The sequence below is a fragment of the Heterocephalus glaber genome, unplaced genomic scaffold (assembly GCF_053883595.1).
Source record: "Heterocephalus glaber isolate CG9 unplaced genomic scaffold, H.glaber_assembly_v1.0 deba00001662, whole genome shotgun sequence".
NCBI lineage: Eukaryota > Metazoa > Chordata > Mammalia > Rodentia > Bathyergidae > Heterocephalus > Heterocephalus glaber.
In genome coordinates, this window is record NW_028258403.1 from 5,463,885 (window position 1) to 5,488,048 (window position 24,164).

At 42.6% G+C, this 24,164-nt stretch overlaps 1 protein-coding gene, 1 long non-coding RNA gene and 2 pseudogenes across 7 annotated transcripts in view; 1 reads left to right on the top strand and 3 right to left on the bottom strand.

Moving 5' to 3' along the window:
- Positions 1–123: 123 nt before the first annotated feature.
- LOC101723913 (TERF1-interacting nuclear factor 2) lies at positions 124–16,118 on the bottom strand. 6 transcript variants are annotated; one of them, XM_087197029.1, is made up of 9 exons: positions 14,867–16,118; positions 14,633–14,737; positions 14,408–14,509; positions 14,221–14,331; positions 14,041–14,137; positions 13,453–13,903; positions 13,303–13,370; positions 13,015–13,106; positions 124–487 (listed from the first exon to the last, which is right to left on the bottom strand). In XM_087197029.1, the coding sequence occupies exons 1-9, from the start codon at positions 15,056–15,058 to the stop codon at positions 482–484; spliced, it is 1,224 nt and encodes a 407-aa protein (XP_087053155.1). In that variant the 5' UTR covers positions 15,059–16,118; the 3' UTR covers positions 124–481. The 6 variants fall into 6 exon arrangements, with proteins under 6 accessions (XP_087053155.1, XP_004864155.2, XP_004864154.2 ...); XM_004864098.4 differs by lacking the exon at positions 124–487 and adding an exon at positions 9,469–12,866 and having other exon boundaries at positions 14,221–14,328; XM_004864097.4 differs by lacking the exon at positions 124–487 and adding an exon at positions 9,469–12,866.
- Positions 4,979–5,755, bottom strand: LOC147822328 (serine/threonine-protein kinase PAK 2 pseudogene; annotated as a pseudogene).
- On the bottom strand, positions 5,783–6,361 carry LOC110345655 (serine/threonine-protein kinase PAK 2 pseudogene; annotated as a pseudogene).
- The window catches only part of LOC110345645 (uncharacterized), a 49,012-nt gene continuing 40,145 nt past the window's right edge, over positions 15,298–24,164 (top strand). The window contains exon 1 of the long non-coding RNA XR_002389103.2: positions 15,298–15,457. This is a non-coding gene — a long non-coding RNA (uncharacterized LOC110345645). The remainder of the gene's footprint in view (positions 15,458–24,164) is intronic.

Below are 24,164 nucleotides of genomic sequence, written 5' to 3' on the forward strand. Positions count from 1 at the left end.
AGTCTGACAATCCCTCTCCGAGCCCTGGCCCTTCTGCTGGCCTACTTCTTCCACCTGCTGTAACTGCTTAGCACTGGGCCCAGTTTGAACTCAGTCACCTTTGTGCAACAGAAGGAAGATTCCAGGAGGCTAGGAAGTATTTTATTGACAACCAAGGACACAGCCATAAGAGAGGGAAGCACACAGGACTGCAAACTAAAACCCAATAGCCAGTGAAGGCCTTTTGGGGCAGGAGCACTGCATCCTGGGGTCCTCACAGTCTCCCACCAGTAGACACACAAGACTGGGCAGCCAAGAGAGAGGGCAATGGCTTGGGTGTCCCAGCCAGTGAGAGAATATATGCTTCATTATGAGTGAAAGGAAAAGGAGGTGAAGTGGAGGGAAGACTCATCATTGCCTAAGACCACCTCCTCCTCTCAGTGCCAACACCAGGTGGAGGACAGAACCGCCTAGAATCTTGTAGTCAGCTGCTGTCTTCTCATCATTCCTGCAGGGAGGAAAAAAGCATTAGAAATACCATCTAGAGCAGGGGTACCAAGCTTTCATGGATCTCTTTGGGATGCCTGTGAACTTGGATGAGGAAAATATTAAATCTTTATTTTTTACTAACCCTAATTATAAATGTGTATTTTATTTCCAACATGTCACAGTGTGCGACCATGGTAGCACAGAGGACCAAAAATTACTGACAGTCAAAGTTCAGTTTAAACCCCAAGAGGCCCAGAGTGACTGCTTTACTGAGACTCATCAGTAGGAGAAAGTCTGAGGAAGATAGCAGTCATCTGAGTAACCCCTGGTTAATTGTAGACCAAGGATGAGAGAACAAAGGTCCAGAAGAAAAACATCTGTGTAGCAGTTTGGGTCAGAGGAAAGGGTAGGAACAGGATGGTCTGCTAACCAAGCTTATCATGCATGAGGAACGCAATGGCTGGAGCAAACATCTCTGAGAGTAACTTTGTTTTTAAATTCTGCTTGGCTGTTGCCCTGCAGATCTGTGCTTATCTTTAACCATGCACTCCTGGAGCCCTTTGCTTTTGCTCCAGAGGTTGCATGAGTTTTACACTCATTTCAATCACTCCTTGGGCCAGCTTCTCCCTACAACCCCCCCCCCTTTTATAACCCAGATTGAGCAGAGAGAAGAGGATACAGTGTAGAGGGATATTGTTTTGGTATAGGAAGGTCATTATGGCTTCTGCACGATGGTCTGTTGGAACAGCATATGGAGAGCTTTTAGGACTGCAAGAAAGAATAGAAAACACATTTTTCAGCCAGATGTGGTGCCGCATGCCTGTAATTCCAGGACTTGGGAGGCTGAGGCAGGAGGATTACCATGAGTACAAGGTCTGCCTGGGCTCCATAGTGAGTTCAGGTGCAGCAGCCTGAACTACATAGTGAAATCCTATCTCAGAAAAAAAAAAAAAGACTTTTTGTTTTTGTTTTTCATGATCCAGGAATGAGAGTTGTCCTAAACAGTCCTTCAAGTTGGAACTACTTGGATCTATTATAAATTTAAATTCAAGAAATCAATATTAAGGCAATTCAAAGAATCCCAGGGACAACAGAAATCACCTTGACTAATTCTTCATGAACTTTTTTTTGTTTTGTTTTGTTTTGTTTTTGGTACCGAGGATTGAACTCAGGACCTTGTGTTTGCGCGGCAGGCACCGGAACCACTGAGCTAAATCCCCGGCCCACCTTGACTAATTCTTGAACACTGGAATTCAACATTATATTCCTTTATGTCTGTTCTAAACTTCTTACATTCTAAATTGCAGCTCTCATCTTCCTGACTTCTTTCATAGGCTAAGGACTGCTGATATTCAAACACAATAGTATAGTGATTGTGTAAGTCATAAAAGTTGTGTTCTAAAGGATCTAATCTTCCATCTGTCCTTGCTTTTAAAAGTCTGTCCACAACAGAGCTGAGTATCCAGATCAGCAGTAGATTGTTTATCTGAAACATTGAGGCCATGTACCAAAGGAAAAGAAAAGGTCTGTCCACAACAGTCTACAGTGACCCAGACCATGAACATAGCATGGTTCATCTAACTTCCACTATTTTGCTTGTTTTAGTACTCTCCCTCAACCCCCCAAACTTTAAAGACCCTGTAATATAAGATCACTTCCTGTATAATGCCAAAACTTGTCCCCAGAACACTTTATAAAGACTTTCATTAATATCAATTACAGCAAGTTGTTTTAAGTGTTAAACTTTCCAATTTACATTCCAACTTCTTAAAGGACAAAGATGTTCAAGTCATCTTTCTAATTCACACAAAGTAGTTTCTGACACATAATCAACCAATAAATATTTGTGGAAAGGCTTAATACACTGATGATCATGTTGTTTGTTTTGTTTTGTTTTGTTTTTTTCTGCTTCAGAATCGAACTCAGGACCTTGTGCCTGCCAGGCAGTCTCTGTGCCACTGAGCTACATCACTGGCCCTGGTTTGGTTTTCTGAGACCCAGTCTCACTACATAGTAGTCCAGACTGGCCTTCAACTCACTATGTAGTCCAGGGTGGCCTTGAACATGAGATCCTCCTGCCCGGCCTCCTGAGTGCTGGGACTATAGGTGTGTTCCACCATGCACCGCTTCCTCCCCAAAATTTATCAGCTATGTATTACTACTATTCCTATTATATAGATAAGCAAGATAGGATTTAGAAAGATTAAACAGCATGCTATGAAATCAAAAGGAGAAAGTGAGTCTAAACAAAGGCTGTTTGGGCCCACAGCCCACCTGTTAGCCCTGCACTCTGTGTGCCTTGGTCTGACGGGGCTAGTACTAGGACTCAATGCCACTCAGGCAGTAGCTCACAAAGTAACATAGGATTTGACTTAGCGCTTCCACACACACCAGCATGAAGAAAGGACTTAGTAAAGTTCTTGAACAGAAGAATGATTCAGTACAAAGACATTTTCAAAAAGGCAAAAGCAACTCTTTTGGATTTACCTACCTGAATGCAAAAGAATATATTACAATAGTGAGTTTCATGTTTCTACCCCATCCTGTGCTAGTCTATGTAAAAATTACAAATAGTCTGGTAAAATGAGAAAATAACTGTGAGATTTTTTTGAAACTAAATATATTTAGGTATTAAAATATCCTTTTATAAAGTGATGATGACAATATATGATAATTTAAGAAAAGATCTTCCTGAAAAATTGGCAGGTTTGTTGTAGCAGACATCTCTGCCCAGTATTAGCAGGTTATAAGTGGCACAAGCTTCTTGCCCCTCCATAATTTGGCTATAGTACATTAAAAGTAACAGAACCTTGCTGAGTTCATATCCAGCCAAAGTCAACTTGACTCCAACTAAATTCTTCTCCTCTGAATTAATTGTTCTCTTCAGTCAAGACATGCTAGTGTCCCTGCCTGTGATACTTGCTATCAGCAGGTGTTCTGAGGCCTGCCCAGTTCCCCTCCTTCCCATGTGTTTAATGAATAAACACTGGATGTCCTTGGTGTCTTTCATCTTTGCTGCCCAAAGCAGCATAGATCAGCCCATGACCCAGCTTCTCTCAAGTCTCTGTCTCTGTGCCTTTTGTTCTCTTTCTCTCTCCTATCTCTCAGATGTCATACTGTCTCATAGGAGACCAACACATGGCCAGGGTTTTCAGTAGTCTCTTATAGTGGGGTTTTCAGTAGTCTTTTATAATTTGCAATTCCATGTTGTCTACAAATTACTCACTTTATTAATTTTAATATTTTACATGCACTTCTGTACACAGGGAGGGAAGAGGGCTTGAGGGGAGGAATGGAATAAAATAAAATTAATTAAAAATATTTTACATGCAAAGACTTTTCAACTAGATAATTCTATTTCTATGAAAATAACTTAGAAAAAAAATTTGGTCATGTATCTGAAGTACAGTGAGGATTTCTGCAGCACCGTGGTAAAAGCGTACCATTAGAAATAGCCTAGTAACATGTATTAATGAGAAAATTACTAGCTGGGCATGGGGGCGCAGGCCTGTCATCCCAGCATTCTGGGAGGCTGAGGCAGGAGGATCCTAAGTTTGAGCTCAGCCTGAGCAACTTAGTGGCTTAGCAAGAGTATCTCAAAATAAAAAAATAAAAAAAATAAAAAGAATAAAAGGGCTGGGATGCACCTGAGTGAAGACCCTGGGTTCAATCCTGTAAGGCACAACAACAAAATTACTAAACTGTGGCACATCCAAGGAGTATAGATATATCCTATAATAGTGTATACACTGACATGGAAAGATCTAAAGAACATATAATTCTTTAAGGAACATATAATTACATATCCATTTCTATATGCATATATATATATATATATATATATATATATATACAGGCAGAGAAAATATTAGAAGTATACATATCTCAGAATATTGATTATTTTTTTTTGCTTAAATTCTTTTATTGGTACATTTTAGGTATACATTTACATTTGGGTGCTTGTACCTGTACATGATGTATCTTGGTTCTTATTTTTTCCCCATTAGAATATTGATTATCTTTGAGAAAGGGGTAGGGCTGAGAAGATACATTTAAAATTTTAAAATAAAAATATATTTCTTTATCACATATTAGTAAATATTCATTTTGATCTTATAAAAAATTAATGAATAAGACTCTTAAGAAAAGGCCCAGAGCCATTTTCCCAAGAATATAATGCTTAATCCCCGGTACCAAAAAAAAAAAAAAAAAAAAAATCATGCTTAGACCTTATGGTTTTTTGGGGTTTTTTTTTTTGTTTTTTTTGTTTTTTTTTTTGAGACAGGGTCTTACTATGTTGCCCAGGCTCACAATCAGTGATATCAAGCTCCATAATGGTTTGGCCAGTTTCAGGAGGGAATGAAGGGATGCTGTAAAATTTTTTTGGCTGAACCTCTTTTTCTCCACATCCATTTCCAAACACTGATTTAAGAAATCCCAAAATATTAGAGAAAGTTTTCTGGATTCTGAATTTCTGGGGTTCCATTAGTTGCTATCAGGTACAAGGCTCTCAAGGGATTTCATTAAGGTACAGAGAGGGTCTTTTGACCATCTCAATAGTCATGAAACCTAAAGACCATGTAACCACCTCTGGTGCCATCCAGTAATGGGTTCCAACCATGATACTGGATTTGATCTGCTCAGGGGTGATCTGGACACAAAAAACAAGGTCAGTAAATTTAGCTGATTCTTCCATTCCCAAAAGCACATTGTCACTTCTGATGTCTCTGTGGTTCACTTGATTAGCATGTAACAACTCCAATGCCTGCTTCTCTCCATGTAGCAGTGACCTGTGCTTCATCCATGCAGGTTTCCATGACATCAGTAAGTGACCCACAGCCAGGTACTCTGTAACTACAAACAACTCATCTGTCAGCAGGTAACTGTCCAAGAAAGTAACTATGTTGGGATTCTTCATCACTAGAATCTCATTAATGATCGACTCCTTCTTTGGCTGTTTCTGTAAATTAATCTGACAGCAACTTCCTGACCCAGAGCTACATCAGCAGCAGTGAAAACTGTACTAGAAGCCCCTTGTCTGATTTTGTTCATATTTTGTATATTTTTTCTTAGGGTGACCTATGCTCCCAATTGTTCTTAATTTCTCCATAATCATTTTATCTGTCATTTTGGTCTTAGTTTTTGTTGCTTTTCTTTTCTTTTTGGTTGAGATAGGGTCTTGCTATGTAGTTGAGGCTGGCCTTGAACTCACCATGTAGCCCAGGCTGGCCTTGAACTTGTGGCAATCCTCCTGTCTCAGCCTCCTGAGTTCTGGGATTACAGGCATGTGCCACCACGCCCAGCACTTATTTTTCTATTTGTCTGAAGACCTGGCACCACTATCAACATGAGCATCGCCAACCGGTGGAGGGATAGGGTCAATTACAGATCCTGTGTAAACTGATGTTGTATGATCTGGTTATGGGGCCATGACAGGAGGAGCAGCTCTTCATCATCATCTTCTTCACCAGCTACCATCACTGATGTTGCTGATCCTTTGGTGTTCAGCAGGAGTAAAAGTCAGATATTTCCACATCACTATGTTACAGACTTAGAACTTTAAGATGTCCAGCATAGCCTGTGGATTCTTTTGTTCCAGTTTTGTGATTTTGAGGTCTGTAATAATTGATCCTTCTGTTACGGAATACCAATAAATTCTCCAGTAACAGCATCAAACCCACTATGGTTGGTGCACTCAAATCATACAGAGGAGAAATTTCTGGCTATTCTCCGCCCCGCCCCCCCGCAACTCCTTTCTCTGTGCCTAAGAGTATGGATATGATTTTATTCCTGGGCTTTTTTCCTCTCTGCCTCCAGTTCTAAAAATGGTACTGCTCATTTGCACAGGAGGTGCTGGGGACTTGTCTTGCAGTTCTCCATTATCAGACACAATTCAGAATTACATGGTGGTCCCGGGTGATGTGCCTCTGCCAGAGCTCGCAGGGGTGTGGGTGAGCAGGCCCAGTGGGCGAGGAGCTATATCTGGTGCATTGCTGCTCCGATAGGTGAGCACCTTTCTTCATTTTTAAGCAGTAGTGGGTATTGAGCCTGGGGTTAAAACACCTTAACCACTTATTAGGTGCTGAACAGCAGAGCTACGTCCCCAGCTTATGCCATGAATTTATAGAGAGTAAAGCCCAGCAGCTCAGGTTCCTCCCCATTGATTCTCACAAGGTGTGCTTCTCTGGGTTGAGCAGGTTGCACTTCAGTTGAATCCAGGAACCTTTCTCTTTGGCTTCTTTTTTAAAATTAATTTTATTGGTACATTTTAGATATACATAATGGTAACATTCATCATAGGGAATTTGTACCTGTACATGATATATTTTGATTCTTTTCCCATTACCCTCCTCTCCCTTCAATCCCTCTTCCCCTCCTTATTTACAATAGCTGTTTCCACTTCTTCCTTCTATTCTTTTTTTTTTTCCTTTTTTCCCTCTTCCCCCTATTTCCCCTTCCCATTTTAACATTTTCTTCCTATTTCACAGTATCTCTTATACATTTACCCTTATTTACCCTTTCGGTTTCTCATGCCAGAGAAATCATATGATATTACACGTGTGTCCCATTTATTTCACTGAAGAGTATGGTTTCAAGATGCATCCATTTACCTAGAAATGTCTCAAGTTTGTCCTTCTTTACGGCAAAGTAGTACTCCATTGTATAAAAAGAGCACATCTTTATCCATTCATTGGTTGATGGGCATTAGGGCTGTTTCCAAGATTTAGTTATTATAAACTGTGCTGCTATAAACATGGGTGTGCATATATTGCTGTGGTGTGATGCTTTTTTAATTTCAGGGAGATAACAAGAAGGGGAATAGCTGGCTTTCTTCTTTTTTTTTCATTTTCCTTGATACGTTTCAGAAAGCTACCTCAGTTTTTAGGGTGCTTAATATGCTCAATATGCACATTAATTCTTTTGCCAAGAATCTTACCAAATTTGGCAAGAATCTTGCCATTAACTTGCTTGTTTACAACAATGCCAACAGCATCCTGTAGATGCTTCCAGTTTTGCCATGGTAGCATTCCTTTTTGAATAGGAATTCCCTTGATGGCTATATCATCCTTTTTGTAGATGAGTATGTTTGTGGCTAAAAGAACAACCCTATGTTTTCTGAAAGGTCTAGAGAATACGTATCAGCTTCCTCTTCTCTTTCCCTTTGTCACTGTGGCAAATTACTAGAAGATGGTGGTTCTGGCTGAAAGCCCTGGGCTGTACTCTTAAGAACAGGTCTAGATTTGATCCTCAAACTCCAAAGAAGAAATGTCTCATTTTCCTATCCAATACTCCCTGGTCTCAATATAAACTCCCAGATCAGGAGTTTTGGCCCCGTAATGGAACTCGAAATTATAACGCCAGATTGCAATTGGACTTATTCTGTCACAATCAGGGCAAAGACTCAAAGGTCCCTTACATTCAAGCCTTCATGGTCTTGTCACAGGCTCCCAGCGGTGGGAGGGCTGCCACCTCTGCCTTTCTAAATCCTCTCACAGGCCACTTTTCTTGACACAGGTTCTGACACTGATGTCCTTGGCCTTTCTTTTGACCACTCTCAGTCCTCAGTTCAGCCTCCAGCCTTCTCCAGCAGAGAACCCTCCTGGCCTCTCCCCTCCATACTGACACCCTCCCTCCCTCTCTATTGTTAAAATAACCAAAGTATTAACTGGTATTCCCTAGGGGGAATTCTTTCTTTTTTTTTGGTACAGGGGATTGAACTGAAGTCCTTGTGCTTGGGAGGCAGCCGGCAGAGGAACCACTGAGCTAAATCCCCAGCCCTCCCCAGGGAGAATTCTGACTAGACTTTATAGTTATCAACCTGAAACTAAGAGAAAACGGCTTATTATAATCCAACTTGGCCAGAACATCTCAAGTACACTCTGATTTACCGATTTATTGTGTCTTAAGCATCTCCTCTATTTGTCTACCTGTTAATCTGTGCTTAGAACAATTGGCACTGGACAAGGGGAACTGTTGCCCAAAGCTCCCACCGTGGCTGAAAAGGCAGATGCCTGAACCAATTGGCTTGCTTTCTCCCTGGTGAGTGGCTCCTCTAGTTTTGCCTAGGGTCCCCAACCCCCCCAAATTAGGGAAAATATTGTTAGTAAACAGCATAATTTAAAAAAAAGTTTGTATGGGCTCAGGGATTTAGCTCAGTGGTTCCGTTGCATTCCTCACAATCGCAAGGACACGAGTTTGATCCCCCGAGTTTGATCCCCCGAGTTTGATCCCCCGTACCATACAAAAAAACAACAAACCTGTATAAGAGCGCAGTTGCCATGGTGTGTCTCCCCCACAGCAGCAACAAGATAGGTTAAACTCCAAGGTCAAGGTCATGCCAAGTATGCACAAGAGAAAGAGAACTGGGATAAAACTATTAGTGTCAATGCTGGGGTGGGGGTGGGACACTGCCAAAAAGATAAAGACAAAGCAGAAAGGTCTGGACTGCCAGGCTGAGCTCAAGCTTAAGCCTAAACCCAGGTTGGTACAGAGAATAAGTCGGGCTAAGTATCGGTGCGCACGCGGCTGCTGGGTTACACATAGCCTGCACTGGGTCCTGGCAAATTGCAAAGCTAAGGTTGACTCCTGTCTCAGGATGTCAAAGAAAATATCAAGCCTTCCAGATACCCTGCGAAAAGTTGACAAGGGCCCATTGGGGAATATCTTGCCTGATCAGTAAATTTACTTTTAAATTTTGTGGTTTAGCCGGGTGTGGTGGCAAATGCTTGTAATCCCAGCACTTGGGAGGCTGAGGCAGGAGGATCATCCTGAGTTCAAGGCCAGCCTGGGCTACATAATGAGCTCAGGGCCAGCCTGAACTACAAAGTGAGATCCTGTCTAAAACAAAACAAAACAAAAAGAAATCAGCAACAGGAAAATAATGCAATGACAGGAATAAGTCAATACCTAATGGTAATAACTCTCATTGTGAATGGTCTCAGTTCTTCAATTAAAAGACACAGATTGGCAGAAGGGATCAAGAAACAAAATGCAACAATATGCTACATACAAGAAACACAATTTATTCCAAAAAGAAACTCACAGATTAAAAATCAAAGGATGGAAAACAATATTCCATGAAATAGGAACTTGGCAAAAAGCAGTAGTTATCCTAATTTCAGACAAAGTGTATTTCAAGCCAAAACTAATCGGAAAAGGCACAGAAAGTCACTACATATTAAAGGAACAATTCAAAAGGAAAAAGATGACAATTATAAACATATACGCACCAAACATCAGCATGCCCAACTTCACAAAACAAACACAACTGGACATAAAAAGATCAGATAAACACCAACACAATTATAATGAGGGGGCCTCAATACTGCACTGTCACAAATAGATTAACCAGACCAAAAAAAAAATCAACAAAGAAATATCTGAGTCGAATGAAACCTTTGAACAAATGGTGGGAATGTAAACTAGAAAAATGATTACAGAAATCAGTATGGAGATTTCTCAAAGAACTAAAACTAGAAATTCTATTCAACTCAGCTAGTACCCCTCTAGGTAACTTCCACAGAGAGTTAAAGACATCATATTACAGTGAAACATGTATACCCATGTTTATCAGTAGATGAATGGATTAAGAAAGTATTTATATAAAGTGGAGTGTACTGAAGAAGGATAGACTGCCATAAAGAAGGATAAATGAGTCATTTGTAGGAAAATAAATGCTCCTTGAAACAATGCTAAGTGAAGTAAATTAGATACCTAAGTTTAAATAGTGCATGATTTCTTACATAAGAAACACAAAATATGAATAAAGAGCAAATTAAAGACAGGAAATAGGGAGACAGATCTACTGAAAATGGGAAGGGAACCGAGAGATGGAGGGGGTGGGGGAAGAGGGGAAGGAAGGGGATAAGAAAAGAATTAAGATGTGTTATGTACATGTACCAACTACCCACAGGAAGTATGATGATTACGTACTACAAATGTGTACTAATAAAAAAATTTTTAAATTGTAACAACAAAGTTAGCCTCTTAAACAAATGGTATTGGGAAAATGGCTAACCACATGCAGAAAACTGAAGCTAGATCTCTAACCATGTACTAAAGTAAAACCAAAATAGACCAAAGATCAAAATGTTAGCACAGAAACACTTAATCTGCTGGAAGATAAAATAAGTAAAACTCTTGAAGACAGAGGCATAGGTAAGGACTTTCTGAATAGACACCTAATTGCACAATAACACTGAGAATAAACAAGCTCTGCCTGGCATTCACTGGCTAAGAATCTGGGGTTTAACAGTGAATTTATGAGGGGGGAAGATAGGGCAGACTTCTACACAGGTGACTGGGTTTCAGGTATTGTCACATTGATAATAAGCTCTGTTTGCTGAATGTAGAGGTATGTCCATGCTATTTCTAAAAATCTAGTACCTTTCCAGATATTGTAAAACTATTGAGTATGGATACAATTTATAAAAAATTTCAGTGTTTTGAGATGAGAGTTTTGTTACAGTTTATAGGAGATATTTTCTCAATTAGAACTGAGGGTACCTTGGGATCTACAAATAAATGACCCCCAGCAGCTTTAATTCTCGATATTCAAAGAGTTCCTAATCTTTAAATTAAATGTGTTATTTATTCAGCTGAAAGAATGTGTTTTTTCCTTTTAACTTCTGACAAATTCTAATGATTAAAAGCCTGGGGAGGGAGGAAAGATATTGTCTAAAAATGTGGGGAAATTGTGGCAAAAGAATTAAGCACTTGCAAAATAAATATTCTGGAGCCAGGGATTTAGCTTAGTGGTTTCGCTGCCTGCTGCGCAAGCGCAAGGACCCAAGTTTGATCCCTGGTACCAAAAAAAATAAATAAAAAATAAATATTCTCATGGTTTAAAAAATATATATAAACAAAAATATGGGGATGGAAGTCTTTTTGTTGTTGTTGTTGTTTTTGAGAAAGGGGCTCACTATGTAGTTCAGGCTGGTCTTGAACTTACTATGTATCCATGGCTGCTCTCAAACCTGCAGTGATCCTCCACTTCAGCCTGCCCAGTACTGGGATTATAGGCGTGCACCACCATGCCTGGCAGTGAGTATGAAGGTCTTAATACAACAGAAGTAAATGGTGAATTGGAGTAACATCCACTGCTCACAGACACAGCTTAACAGTTGTTCTGTAGACTTTGACTTAAACTTACCCTCTTTTAATGACACTAAATGCCATGTCTTTTGCCTGATACAAAAACAAACATAACTAAGCCTATGCTGGGATGTGCCGTGTAAATGCACAAAGTTTATAAAACTAAAAATACATAGGTTTGAAACATAGTAACCAGTAAGTGATCTCTTTTATACAATATACATTATATTAGGACTTTAAACATACAAAATAATCAAAACTTCCTGATATCTCTGCTATTTGTATTTAATACAATTCAATCCTACAAATTAAAATGTGATCTACATCTTTTGGATTTAACTAAATAAGCATTTCGTTGTATGGATGAGATACACTTATGCATTGGTATAAACCTATTTGTGGTCATTAACACAGTTTCCTAAATTTGTAAGAGATCTAAAACTATCATTTGATTCTTATTAAGACTGTTAACCTAAAAAAGACCTGGTACAAGATTCTAAAGTTTGCCTTAAAAGTAAAAACCTTAATTAGTTGGGTGTGGTGGTACACACCTACAATACAATTGTTTTCTTAACTAGTCTCATTAAATTACATCCTCAGGTATCTCAAGTTCAAATGTTCACATAATTAAAACACCTCAATAAAGAGAGAGCTCTCCCAATAGAGAGCTCATGGACTTTAAGTGTGCTCTAATTTTTTTTTTTTTTTTTTTTGGTACCAGGGATTGAACTCGGGTCCTTGCGCTTGCGAGGCAGGCGACGGAACCACTGAACTAAATCCCTGGCCCTCATGGACTTTAAACAGATGCTAGTCGCTGACCTGGGTGCTTCTCCAGGGTGGTTAGTTAGGAACTGCACTGACTCCCTGGGATCACCAAGATAACCCTTCTCTGCACCCGTAACACTTTCCAAGCAAGGAAAAAGGCAAAGGGCTCCTCCAGCTCTAGGGAGGCCAGTTCTAAGGAGTGACCTCTGCTGACCCATGGAAGCCTTAGTTTCCCTTCCCCACATCAAGACAGTGTGACAAATCCAAAATTTAATTATCAAGCATTACACCGCTTTTAGCATGAATTCAGGCAACCCAAGGCTGGGCTTCCACTTCATTCCCACTAAGCTGACTGCAGAGCTGAGAAAACAGGTGGACAGAGGGCAGACGGTATTCCAGTGGTTTCACAGGGGTCTAGAGCTGTCTGTGCAGTCAGGGGAAGGAGCAAGCACGGAACTGGAGCCACAGGTGGGGAGGTATTCACAGAAGGTGGGGACCAGGGTATCATACTTTGTCTTCTGATAGTTTCCCAGAGACTCCTGTAGAGAAGGGAGCAGGGGGAGGTGGTGGTGTTTCCATCATGGAAATGATTTCCGCAGCTCTTATTCTGGAGCCTGTGGGCTTCTCATTCTCAGTCATGTTCTTCTGCCCATCCTTTGCCCCAGCTTTCTGCTCCTTGCTACTCACCTTTCCTTCCCTCTGGCTATTTTCTTCCTCTTCAGAGTCCAAAACCAAGTCTCCTATGGTAATGACTGAGGTGGTCAGAAATGGAGAACATGCTGTAGGAAGGAAACCAGAAGCAAATTTCTCTTTCTAGGTGAACACAGGCCCGTGGAAAGAGGCTGTCTGATCCAATCCCGTTAATTTATTTATTTTTGGTACCATGGATCAAACTCACAACCTTTCCCTTGTGAGGCAGTTTCGGTGCCACTGAGCTGAATCCTGGCTAATCTAATCCCTACTCAGCACACCTACCTGGCTTCTTGGCCTTGGGAGGTGATAATGACAGTCTCAGAGGGTTCATGTAGCAATCCAAGCAATTCCTGAGAGGGAAGCAAGCCAAGGGTAAAGGGAAAGAAGGCAAAGAATGTGCTCCTAGCAGGGAGAAGCAACCCTTCTACTCACTCTGTTGGCTCTGAGGCTGACGATGCAGGTGGGTTCTCCTTCAGTGCCCGTTCCCCCAGGACCTGAGATGGACTCTTTGACTTGCCAGTGAAGGCTGCTCTTGTGCCCACACAGGCTGTGTCTGCTGTGTGTATCCCATGCTCTTCCCTGCTCTCAGGTTTAGCTATGACTTGGCTTGGTGGGTCCAGATTCCTGAAGGGCAACAGCATGACCGTGGGGCGCTCTTTATAGCTGCCCGTTGCAGATGTCCATCGGGACTGGAGTTTTCGCTGGCCTAGCGGGGCCAGATTGAAGTGGTGGCCAGCTAAAGATTCGGGATGCTTCCTTGAAGCTGGTCCCTGAGGGCTGGGCTTGGCTTTTGGCAGAGGACTGTGGAGAGCTGGTCTTGATTGCTGAGAATGATTCTGTTCCATGGGCTCAGTCAAGTTCACTGAGCCAGAAACAAAGGGATCTGAAAGAAAAACATGAGGTTCCTTATAAAGAGAACAGATACTCTTCAGGCCCATGTAACTTCCAGTGGGCTGACTCAGATGATGTCAGGCTAAACACTACCTCCCTAAATTGCTAGTTGCCAGATGGTCCTGGTACCTGGAAGCGGCCACCCCATGTCTGCAGCATACTGGCTCAAGGCAAGAGAAGAGGTGATAGAAACTCCAGGCTGCATCCAACTCAGCACATCTTGAAGCTGTGGGGAGGCAGATGTATGAAGACCACAGCTTTTGATACAATCACCCCACACTCTGCCCTTGTGCTTTGCCCCAACAAAACCTGCTGTGCCTCTACTGCAGGCAGTGCTTTCTCTAGCTGACACAAGTATTCAAAAAACAGCTTTTCCATGGCTGCCAGAAAGGGATCCCCATACTCTTGTTCAAGCTCCTGCTGAGTGGAAAAGAAGGTCAGAAGAGGAGGATAAAAACAGGAGCCACCTAATAACCTGCAAACCAGCCAGTCTCACCTGCAGCTTTGAGGCCAAATCCACAGGGGCTTCTGACAGTTGCTTCACGTGCTGGCAAAAGGTTTCCCGTGCCTCCAAAATCTTCCTCAGATCCCGCTTTGTCTGTTGAGGAAGGGTATGGAAGGCATAAGAGTTGGGGACAGCAGGATCCAGTGGTCCGGAGAAGGGGCCACTTTGTTGCACTAAGTGTAACTGTGGTTAGGGCTTGTTCCAGGGATTACTCACAGCTCTCGGGTCGGGCGGTGCAGGTGCAGACTCTGGGAAGTGGCGATTCAGGACACTCAGAACCTGAGCCCAAGGCTGGCCTTGCAGGATCATCTCCACCACCATCTACACGGTACTGAGCTCAGAAGCCCGTTTCGGGCAAGCGACCCTTTCCAACTAGTCTCACCCCCAACCTGATAGCCCTCCACAGGTCCTCGCACCCCGCCCCTTTCCAGATTCTCCGCGCTCCAATACCTTGGCCTGTAGGCCCATACACAAGCGCTCGTGGTGCCGGTAGCGAACCAAGCCGGGGGCGGCCGCGCGCAGGGAGCGCAGAAACTGCAGGACTCGCGGGAAATGCTCCACGCAGCGTCCGCGCACCACTCGCCAGCAGGCTGCGGCCGCCAAGCGCCAAGTGGCGGAACCGGCCCCCTGGGGCGTGGCCATGATCGGCGGGCTACGCCCCGGGGAGGTCTTCGGGTGCCTTCCCCGGGGGAGACTTCTAAACCCTTCTCTAGGGGCGGGGCGTCCGGCACCTCTCGGAGTGTTGCGTCTTTTGTTCCGCGCCGGATACTTTGCGATCAGCCTCAGCCCTCTCCATAGGGCACTAGAGGTATGGAGTGTCCTCCTGGTTCGGGTAGACCCTGAATGGAGAAACAGGCCGTCGGCCAAAGCACCTGATCGCTCAACTTTAAATGCTGCCGCTGTCAGGAATTCGAGAGACCTTACTTCCGGTTCTGAGACTGGTTTCCGGTGCTCTGGAAGAAGTCAGCAGAAATGAGCCAATGGACGATTAGAGAGAGGAAAATGTGGCGTGATGTCATAAGGTGGAGCCCAGGAGGTCTGGTACGACTCTTTACTCCTGCGGGGTCCCTAGTAAATGGGGGTTTCGGGATTGTGGTGGGTCTGTTCGCTGACCTTTGTAGCTTCTGCCTTCCTGGGGCCTGCAGAAAAATTACTTAGCTCTGGAGACTCAATTTGTAATCTGTAAATTGGGGATCACGGTGCCTGCCTTCTCTGTCACCTTCTTCTGGAAATAGGGTTCCTTAAATACCCGCTAGGGAAGCAGCGTTTCCGAAGCCTTTCCTGAGTCGCGCTACTTCAGTAAGAATTAGAAGTTTCCTTTCTCGAAACAGAAGGGGGCGCTCGCCTTTAAAAAATAAAATAACAGCTGGGGTGATGTTCAGTGGTACAGGGCTGGCCTAGCAGGAGAGAAGGCCTAAGTTTGAGCCCCAGCATCGTGAAAGGATGAAGGAATTTGTGAATGCAATAAAATAAAAATTAGAAAATTTGGAGCAGGGCGTGGCGTGCATGCCGGTAATCTCAGCTACCCCAAAGACTGAGGCAGGGACCTTGCAAGGTCGAGGTTAGCCTGGCAAGTAGAGAAACCTTACCCCCAAATACAAAAAAAACCTCAGTGCAGCGGAGTGGGGTGGGGTGGGGGATGTAGCTTATTTTAGAACTCGTGGGTTGAATCCTTAGTACTATCCAAAAAAAAAAAAAAAAAAAAAATTGAAAAGCATCAAGTTGTTAGCCTCCTTTTCTCTGGATGATAGTTGTGCTTTTCTGTATTATCTCTTTCCTGTCTCATGTAGTTTTAAATTACATTTTGCCAGGGTGTTGGCCCGCATCTGTGATCCCCATAAAGAGGTGGCTCAAGTAGGAGGATCGGAAGTTAAGAGTTCAGCTGGGGCACTTTTCAGATACTGTACCCGGTCTTCAAAATAAAATAATCAAAAGGGCTGGGGATGTAGCTCAGTCGGAAGACCCTGGGTTTCAATCCCCAGTACTGCAAGTAAATACAAATAAAATAAAATTAAAAAGTTTCCTTTTTCACATATCTGTTTTACACACAGCTAAAGCAAACTTAACAAACGTACTATTCTTCCTATCTTCTTGTCATCTTTTCTAGTGTCTCCCACTCATTCCATCACCAAGGACCAAACTTAGCACATAGTGTGTACTGTGTTGATTGATTTAGTTACTTGCCTTGACTACAAAGATTTAATGAAACTGCACAGTCTTTTGGGCCATTTCTTCTACTCCTAGACCTAATGGCTCACATTGTCCCCAGTCCGAGATCAGTCCTCTGAGGGAATCCATGCATTTAATTGCTGCTGAGACCCCTAGTCCAAAAGTACTGTAAGTTGGACATAGCTTGGCACGGTGGCAGTATGGTAGCCAATGAGGTTTATCTGAGTCGCAATTTATTGCTAATTATAAGTTGGACATGTGTGAAATTCTAGTTATATAATTCCTTCATTTATTCTTTAACATTCTTCTTCCTTTGTGTAGATTTGAGTTTCTGACCTGTATTATTTCATTCTTTCTAAAGAGTTCCTTCTAACACATCTTGCAAGGGAAGTCAGATTTCCTCAGGTTTTTTTTTTTTTAGAAAATGTTTATTCTTTTTTGAAGGGTAATTTTGCTGAACACAGAATATTAGATTTGAAGGGTTTTTTTCTCCTTCAACTCAATATTTCACCCCACTCCCTTGTTTGAATGCTTTCTGAATGGATGTTAATGTAATTCTTTCCTCCTCTATTAAACAGTTTCCTACCTTACTGCTTGCTTTCAATTTTTTATATGTCTTTGATTATCTGCAGTTTGAATATGATATGCCAGTGTTCTGCTGTATTTTTGTGTGTTTGTTTGGTATCTGTCATGTTTGCTGTTCTTTGAGTTTCCTGGATCGGTTTGGTATTCATCATTAGTTTGGGAAAATTCTCTTTTTCGAGACAGGATCTCGATATATAATTCAGGTTGACCTTGAACTCGAGGCAATCCCTCTTTCTCAGCCTCCCCAAAGCACATGCCACCATGTCCAGCCAGTTTTAGGAAATTCCTAGTCATTGTTGCTTCACACATTTCTTTTTATCTGGTATTCTTATTATGTGTATGTTACACCTTTTATAATGGTTCTGCAGTTCATGGATATTATGTTCTTTTTCTTCTTTGCATTTCAGTTTTGGAAATTTCTTTTGACATTTCTTCAAGCTCATTGATTCTCTCCTTAGCCTTGTCCAGTCTTTTGATGCCTGGAGCCCATCAGGCAGTCTTCATTGTTTCAGTGTTTTTTATTTCTATTTTTATTTTCTTTAGTTCTTTCTAGTATTTTCAGTTCTGTGTTCACATTACTCTCCTGTTCTAGCATGTTGTCCACGTTTTCCTTTAAAGCCCATAGCATAATGATTGTAGGATTATTTACTTATTAATTTATTGCAGTACTGGATACTGAACTCAGGTCCTAGCATAGACCTACATTTCTAGCCCACCTCCCTCCCTGCCTGCCCAATTTTTGTTTTTGAGACAGGATCTCACTCAGTAGTTCAGGCTGACCTTGAACTCACTATGTAGCACAGGCTGGTCTGAAATATGCAGTGATCCCCTGACCTCAGCCTCCTGTGTGCTGGGGTTACAGGCATGCACCACTGTGATTGGTTTATCCCTTTTTGATTTTTATTTTGAGACAGGATCTCACTGAGTGGATAATTTGCCATCCTCCTGCCTTAGCCTCCCAGAGTTCTGGGATTACAGGGGTGAATCATAGTTTGAAATTCCTAGCCTGATAGTTTCAGTATCTCTGAATTAGTTTAGTTCTGGTGCTTGCTATGCCTTTTCAAAATAATTCCTTCTCTATATCTCTATATCTATATATCTATATCTGTATATATATATATATAAATATATAGATATATATTATCCAGGCTTGCTTTGAACCCTCCTGCCTCAGCCTTCCCAGTGCTGGGATTATAGGCATGCACCACTGTCTTGTCCTGTTAGACTGTCTTAATGACCTGAGTTAGGAGGAGTAGTTTCTGGGAAGCCCTTGTTAAGAATGGAATGCTCCGGATGTATTTCAAAATGGCCATTTCTCTCCGCCTGCCAGAAGCCAAGGGGAGTTTTCTGTAGTTTCACTATGAGAACTTGGTAAAATTTGTGGAAATGAAACTGAAAGTCTGGAGACCTCCTTAAGAATGGAATCTCCTGGAGTTTTTAACTCTCAAATTTGTTCACACCCAGGTTCCCGAAATATTGTCAATTGCAGTTTGTCTTCCTGCCTGGCTTTCACAGAGGTTTCTGCTCCTGAGTTTCTGCCAAAATGTTGTGATTCTCTATCTGCCCTGTTTATCTCTGTAGTTTAAGGGACAGTAGTTTGCCCTGTGCCCACAATTCTCTGATAGACCTAAGAGGAATTCTGTCTACCTGTCTGTCTGTCTCTCTCTCTCTGTCTCTCTCTCGCTCTCGCTTCCTCTTCCCTTCCTTCCCTTCTATTTTGGTTTTGTTGTTTGTTTTTTGAGACAGGGTCTCACTGTACAGTCCAGGCTGGTCTTGGACTTTCTGTGTAGCTCAGACTACCCTTAACCTCTCAGTCCTTCTGCCTCAACCTTCTCATGCTGGCATTATAGGCATTTGTCACCGTGCCGGACTATGACACCTTTCTTCTTAGCACCATGAGTCAGAAACCCAGGTCACTACTCTTAACTCTCGCCTTCTTCCTCTTCAAATCTAATGTCACTAAGTCTACTCAGTTCCATTTCTTATAAAACCATCAAACCTATCCCCTTTTTTCTTCTTACTGTCTCTATCCTATTTTAGTTCTTCTGTCTTTCACCTTGAGGAAAACTCTACGGTCTTCACTTCCAGCCTAACTTCTCTCCAAGTTTTTTTTTTCTAATTTCTATGTTGCTTTCATCACAAATCTGGTAAAATACAAATGGATCATCTCATCTCTCTCTCTGTGAAAGTTCCCCCCTCTTTCAGAAGAAAATCTAAATCCCTAAAATTACAAAAGTTAAAAAAAATTTTTTTTTTTACAGTGTCAGAGATTAAACCCAGGACCTTACCTGTGCTAGGCAAGCATTCTACCAATGAGCTACATCCCTAGCCTGACACAAGAATTTTTTTTTTTTTTTGGTACCGGGGATTGAACTCGGGTCCTTGCGCTTGTGAGGCAGGCGGTGGAACCACTGAGCTAAATCCCCGGCCCCAAGAATTTTTAATGACAGCCCAAACTTACTTCTTCAAGAACACCCTTTGCAATTCTGCGTTCCAGGTACCTATGTGCCACTCTTCATCAAACTTGCATTTTCCCTGCTATGCTTTGTCATCCCACATTTCTGTGCTTTACACATGGAGCATGACTCCTTTGTCCTCTGCCTTTTGAACTTGATTTCTCATCTTTCACCATTCATCTCATAATCACCTTCAGGAATCCCCCCTTGGGCAGCCCAGGTAGATTCACAATTCTCTGGGCCACTCAGCATCCTGTACATCCATCCCTTTGCCACCATGTAGAACTTATTTCATAGGACTACTATAAGGATTAAATGAATTAATAGGTACAGATCGCTTGGGGAGCAGCCTGGCTCCTGGTTAAGTGTCATATGCACATTTACTGTTAGGTTACCTTTTAGTACCTGTGAGGAATTGGTACCAGGATCCCCCATGGATAACAAAATCTGACAATGCTCATGTCCCTTATATAAAATCTTGTTGTATTTGCATAAAACCTACACAGTCCTTCTAAATACATTAAATCATTTCTAGATTACTTTTAATACCTAATACAATGTACATGCTATGTAAGTAGTTGTTATACTGTTTTGTGTAGGGAATAACAACAAGAAAAGGTCTGTATATATTCAGTACAGACAGTTTTGTTTCAATATTTTCAGCCTTTGGTTGGCTAAATCCATGGGTGTGGGACTGCAGAAGTGGAGGGTGGACTGTGTTTAGGATGTTTCCATGTCTGTCACCCCTACTTGGGGGAAGGTCTTGCTCCTCCTGGTACGTGTGGTGTTACTAGTGCCTCACACAGCACCTTGTTTGTGTTTTTACAGCTAGGAGGAATGGCTTCACTTTTGCCCTTTTTCCTGTCCTTGGAACCCTTTAACCTGCAAGACTTCTTAATCTGAAAGGTTCAAGAAGATATCCAGGATGAAGTCAGAACATTAGGCAAATGGTCTTATAGCTACTGCTGGCCCAGAAAAGTATAAGCAGTGGGACCACAGGAAAAAAAAATATGGCTCAGAAGCAAAACAAAAGTTATTCTCAGTTCTTAGTTTGCACAATAGTCAGACCTCTAGTGAGCTTGTTCTGGGCTTCTACTACAAGAATGCTAATACAAGAAGTCTATGTGGGGGCCTAAAAATCTGATTTATTATTATTATTAATTTTTTTTGTTTTTTGAGACTGGATCTTGCTATATAATTCAGGCTGGCCTTGAACTCACTATGTAGCCCAGGATGGCCTTGAATCTGCAGTAATTGCCCTGCCTCAGCCTCCCAAGTGCTTGATTATAGTTGTGTACCATAATGCCTGGCTTATTTTTTATTTTGAGACAGGTTCTTGCTGTGTAGCCCAGGCTAGTCTCCAACACACAATCCTCTTGCTCCAGCTTCCTAGTTGCTGGGATTACAGATGTGCGTCACCTTGCCCAGCCAAATACCTGATAATTAATAAATGTTTTAGATAATTCAAACAATGTCTAGAGACTGCTCTGAAGTAAGGAACAGTTTCATTAAAACCAAAGCCAAAATCTCTAAAAGTTACCTAGAGGAAAACTTTAGCAGAGAAGAGAGCTATACAAGAGTACTGGCTCTGAGTCTCTGAGCCTCACTTCCCTTGTGGTTCCTGTCTGTGTATCAGTGGGTTACCTCACCAAGCAGTCCTGTCCCACAAGCCAGAAACCTGGGAAGTTCTATTTCTGGCTCCACACCACCCTCCTCACCCACATCCCATCCTTCCCCAAGCCCTGTCAAGGTGACCTCCTAGATACTTCCCCAGGGTGTCTTTTTCTGTCTTCAGCATGAGCATTCTAGCCCAACTACCATCTCTAGCATAGACTTCCACATTTGCCTCCCGGGCTGTGTCTGCATTCACTCTAGCCCTGCTTTAATCCATTCCTGACACTACAGGCCAGCTAATCCAAAACACAGTCTGGTCATATTACTTCCAATCCTTTATGCCTCTCAAAGGATTTTCATTGATCTTAGCCTGAACAAGATCCTTCATGTGGCCACTGAGCCCCACAAGGCTTAGGCCTACATCCTTCAGCTTCATCTCCTCACTCTGCCCTTTACTCCTTGTGTTAGCTACATTGTTCTTTCAGTTCTGTTTAATCTTCCAGCCTCCCTTCCACCTCAGGGTCTTTGCACAGGCTGTTCTGTTTGCCTGGAGTGACTTCCTTCCCTCTTCTGCCTTCTTGTCCTCCAGGGTCATCCATTTAGGTAAAGCCTTGGTGACTACTACTGCCACCAGGCTAGTCACATGCCTTTACTACAAACCAGAGCCACGTACTCTCTGTCATCTTATGCAGTTACTCAGTTAATCATTTCTCAGACTGGGAGAAATGAAGAGTGACTCATCGGTTTTGGGCTTCAGCAAGTAGATCATTATAGTAACATTGAAATGGGAAGAACAGTTTGGGATAGAATTAACAGCTCAGTGGGCCACTTTCAGTTTCAGGTAGGGTACAGGCTTTGGCTGCAGTCCTATTCTAGACTGCTAAATGACTTTGGACAAATCTTCATCTGTGAGGTGGGCATAGTATTGCCATATATATAATATTAAAATGAGCATATTTCTGTGGCAATTTCAATGGACATAAGAGAATAATCACACAAAAATCACTGCTCCTGTGGAATTTGTATTTTAGTTGGGGAGTGGAGACACAATAAACATGCATAGTTAAAATATTTAGTGTGTTGGATGGGGATAAATGCTTTGGATGGAAAAGAAAGCAGGGAAAATTGATGGTGAGGAAGGAGTGAATTTTCATCTTGTTTAATCTAGCCTCCAAAAGATGGCCAGAAAAGGCCTTACTAAGGTACTGATGCTTAAGGAAAGATCTTAAAGGAGGGGAGGCACTGGCCATATTGGTAGGTGGAAGAGGAGTGTGCCAGGCAGAGGAAGCACAACTACAGGCTCTGAGGTGGGAATGTGTCTGGAGGGTCCAAGAAACAGCAAGGGAGGTGGAATAGAGTGACGAGGGCCAAGGTGAGATCAGAGGAGGACAGGGACCACCTCTTCAGAGCCCTGAGGGCCATAGAGATGTCCCTGGCTGCTCTTCTCCATGAGGTGAGGAGCCAGGAGGGAGGTAAGCAGATGGGTGACATGATCTCACTGACATTTTCAAGGATACCTCTGGCTGCCAAGCTGGGAATAGATGGGGTGGGGAGGGCCAGTGAAAGCACTGGTGTGTCAGTCCAAGTGAGGGAGGAGGAGGCTTGGACTATGATAGGCAGATCAGGAAAAGAGAATTTAATAAGCCAAGAATGCAAAAAATTAAATACATAGAATTTTAGATGCTAATATATGAGCTACGGAGAAAAAGTATGAAGGGGATAGGAAGTCCGAGATGTTGCAACTTTTTTTCCCTTTATCCCCCCGAATCCAGTGGTACTGGGGCTTGAACCTTGAGCTTTGCTTCATTGCCAGAATCCCCTTCCTCTTTCTGAGACAAGATCTCACCAAGTTGCTGATTGCCCAGGCTGGACTGAACTGCAGTCCTCTGGCCTCTGGCTCCCAGAGTTCTGGGATTATGAGTGTGCGCCTCCATGCCTGGCTCACTACAATTCTAAAATAGGGAGATGAGAGCTCACCAAGATGGTGACTCTTAAACAAGACTTAAAGGAGCTGAGAGAACAAAGCCCTAGAGATATTTGAGAAAGAAATTTAGAGAATGCAGCATGCAGAGGCCCTAGAGCAGGAAGGGCCTTGCACTGTGGGAAAGCAAAGGGTCTGGGGGCTGGGATAGGCTGAGTCAGGGGAGAGAAATGGGCTGAAGTCAGAGTAACAGATAATTGTAAGAATTCTGGCTTTGGGTGAAGCCAGTAGGATTGGAGTAGAGAATTGACAGAGTCACCTACTTGTTCCGCCTGCTGTATGATGAGTAGGGTATGCTGGGAAGTATGGAGGCAGGAGAAGATCTAGGAAGCTGGTGCCTTAATCCAGGTGAGATGAGGGAGCTCTGGCAGAATAGCAGCCACACAGGTGATGGGAGCAGTCAGATTCCGGACACATATGTATGGAAAATAGAACCCTAAGCACTTGCTGACAGATTGGATGTGGGATGTGTGAGAAAGAAAGGAGTCAAAGATAACTCCAAGATCATGAGCCCAAGAATTTGGAAAACTGGAGCTGGGATGGGGTGGCTGTGGCAGGTCACACTGCAAGGAAGCCAGGAGTCACATTTGTCACATGGATCATCTGCTGGATGTCAGACATGTTGAGAAGATGGTAGATGGATAAGGTTGAGGAGATTTGAGCTAAACAGCAGGTCTGGTGATACAATTTTGGAAACCAGCAATCCTTAAAACCTTAAGACTGGCTGACATCACATAGGCAGATGTAGCTGGGTGAGAGAGCACCTGGGAGCAACCCCAAGTCTCTCAGGCACCCTGAGAACACAGGAGGAGGCAGCAGCCAAGGAGACAGGGAAAGGAAGCCTTTGAGATGCAGGAGGAACAGGATGGCTGCCTGGGAACAAAACCTCATCAAGTCCTTTAAAATGTTTTCAAAGCAAACTTAATGCTGCGAAAATGTTCAC

Coding starts and splice junctions, on each gene's coding strand:
- LOC101723913 (XM_087197028.1), bottom strand. CDS start 15,058: ATGGCCACGCCCCAGGGGGCCGGTTCCGCCACTTGGCGCTTGGCGGCC. Junction 14,738..14,866: donor GTATGGGCCTACAGGCCAAG/GTATTGGAGCGC, acceptor AGTACCGTGTAG/ATGGTGGTGGAGATGATCCT. Junction 13,904..14,040: donor CATGGGGTGGCCGCTTCCAG/GTACCAGGACCA, acceptor TTTTTCTTTCAG/ATCCCTTTGTTTCTGGCTCA.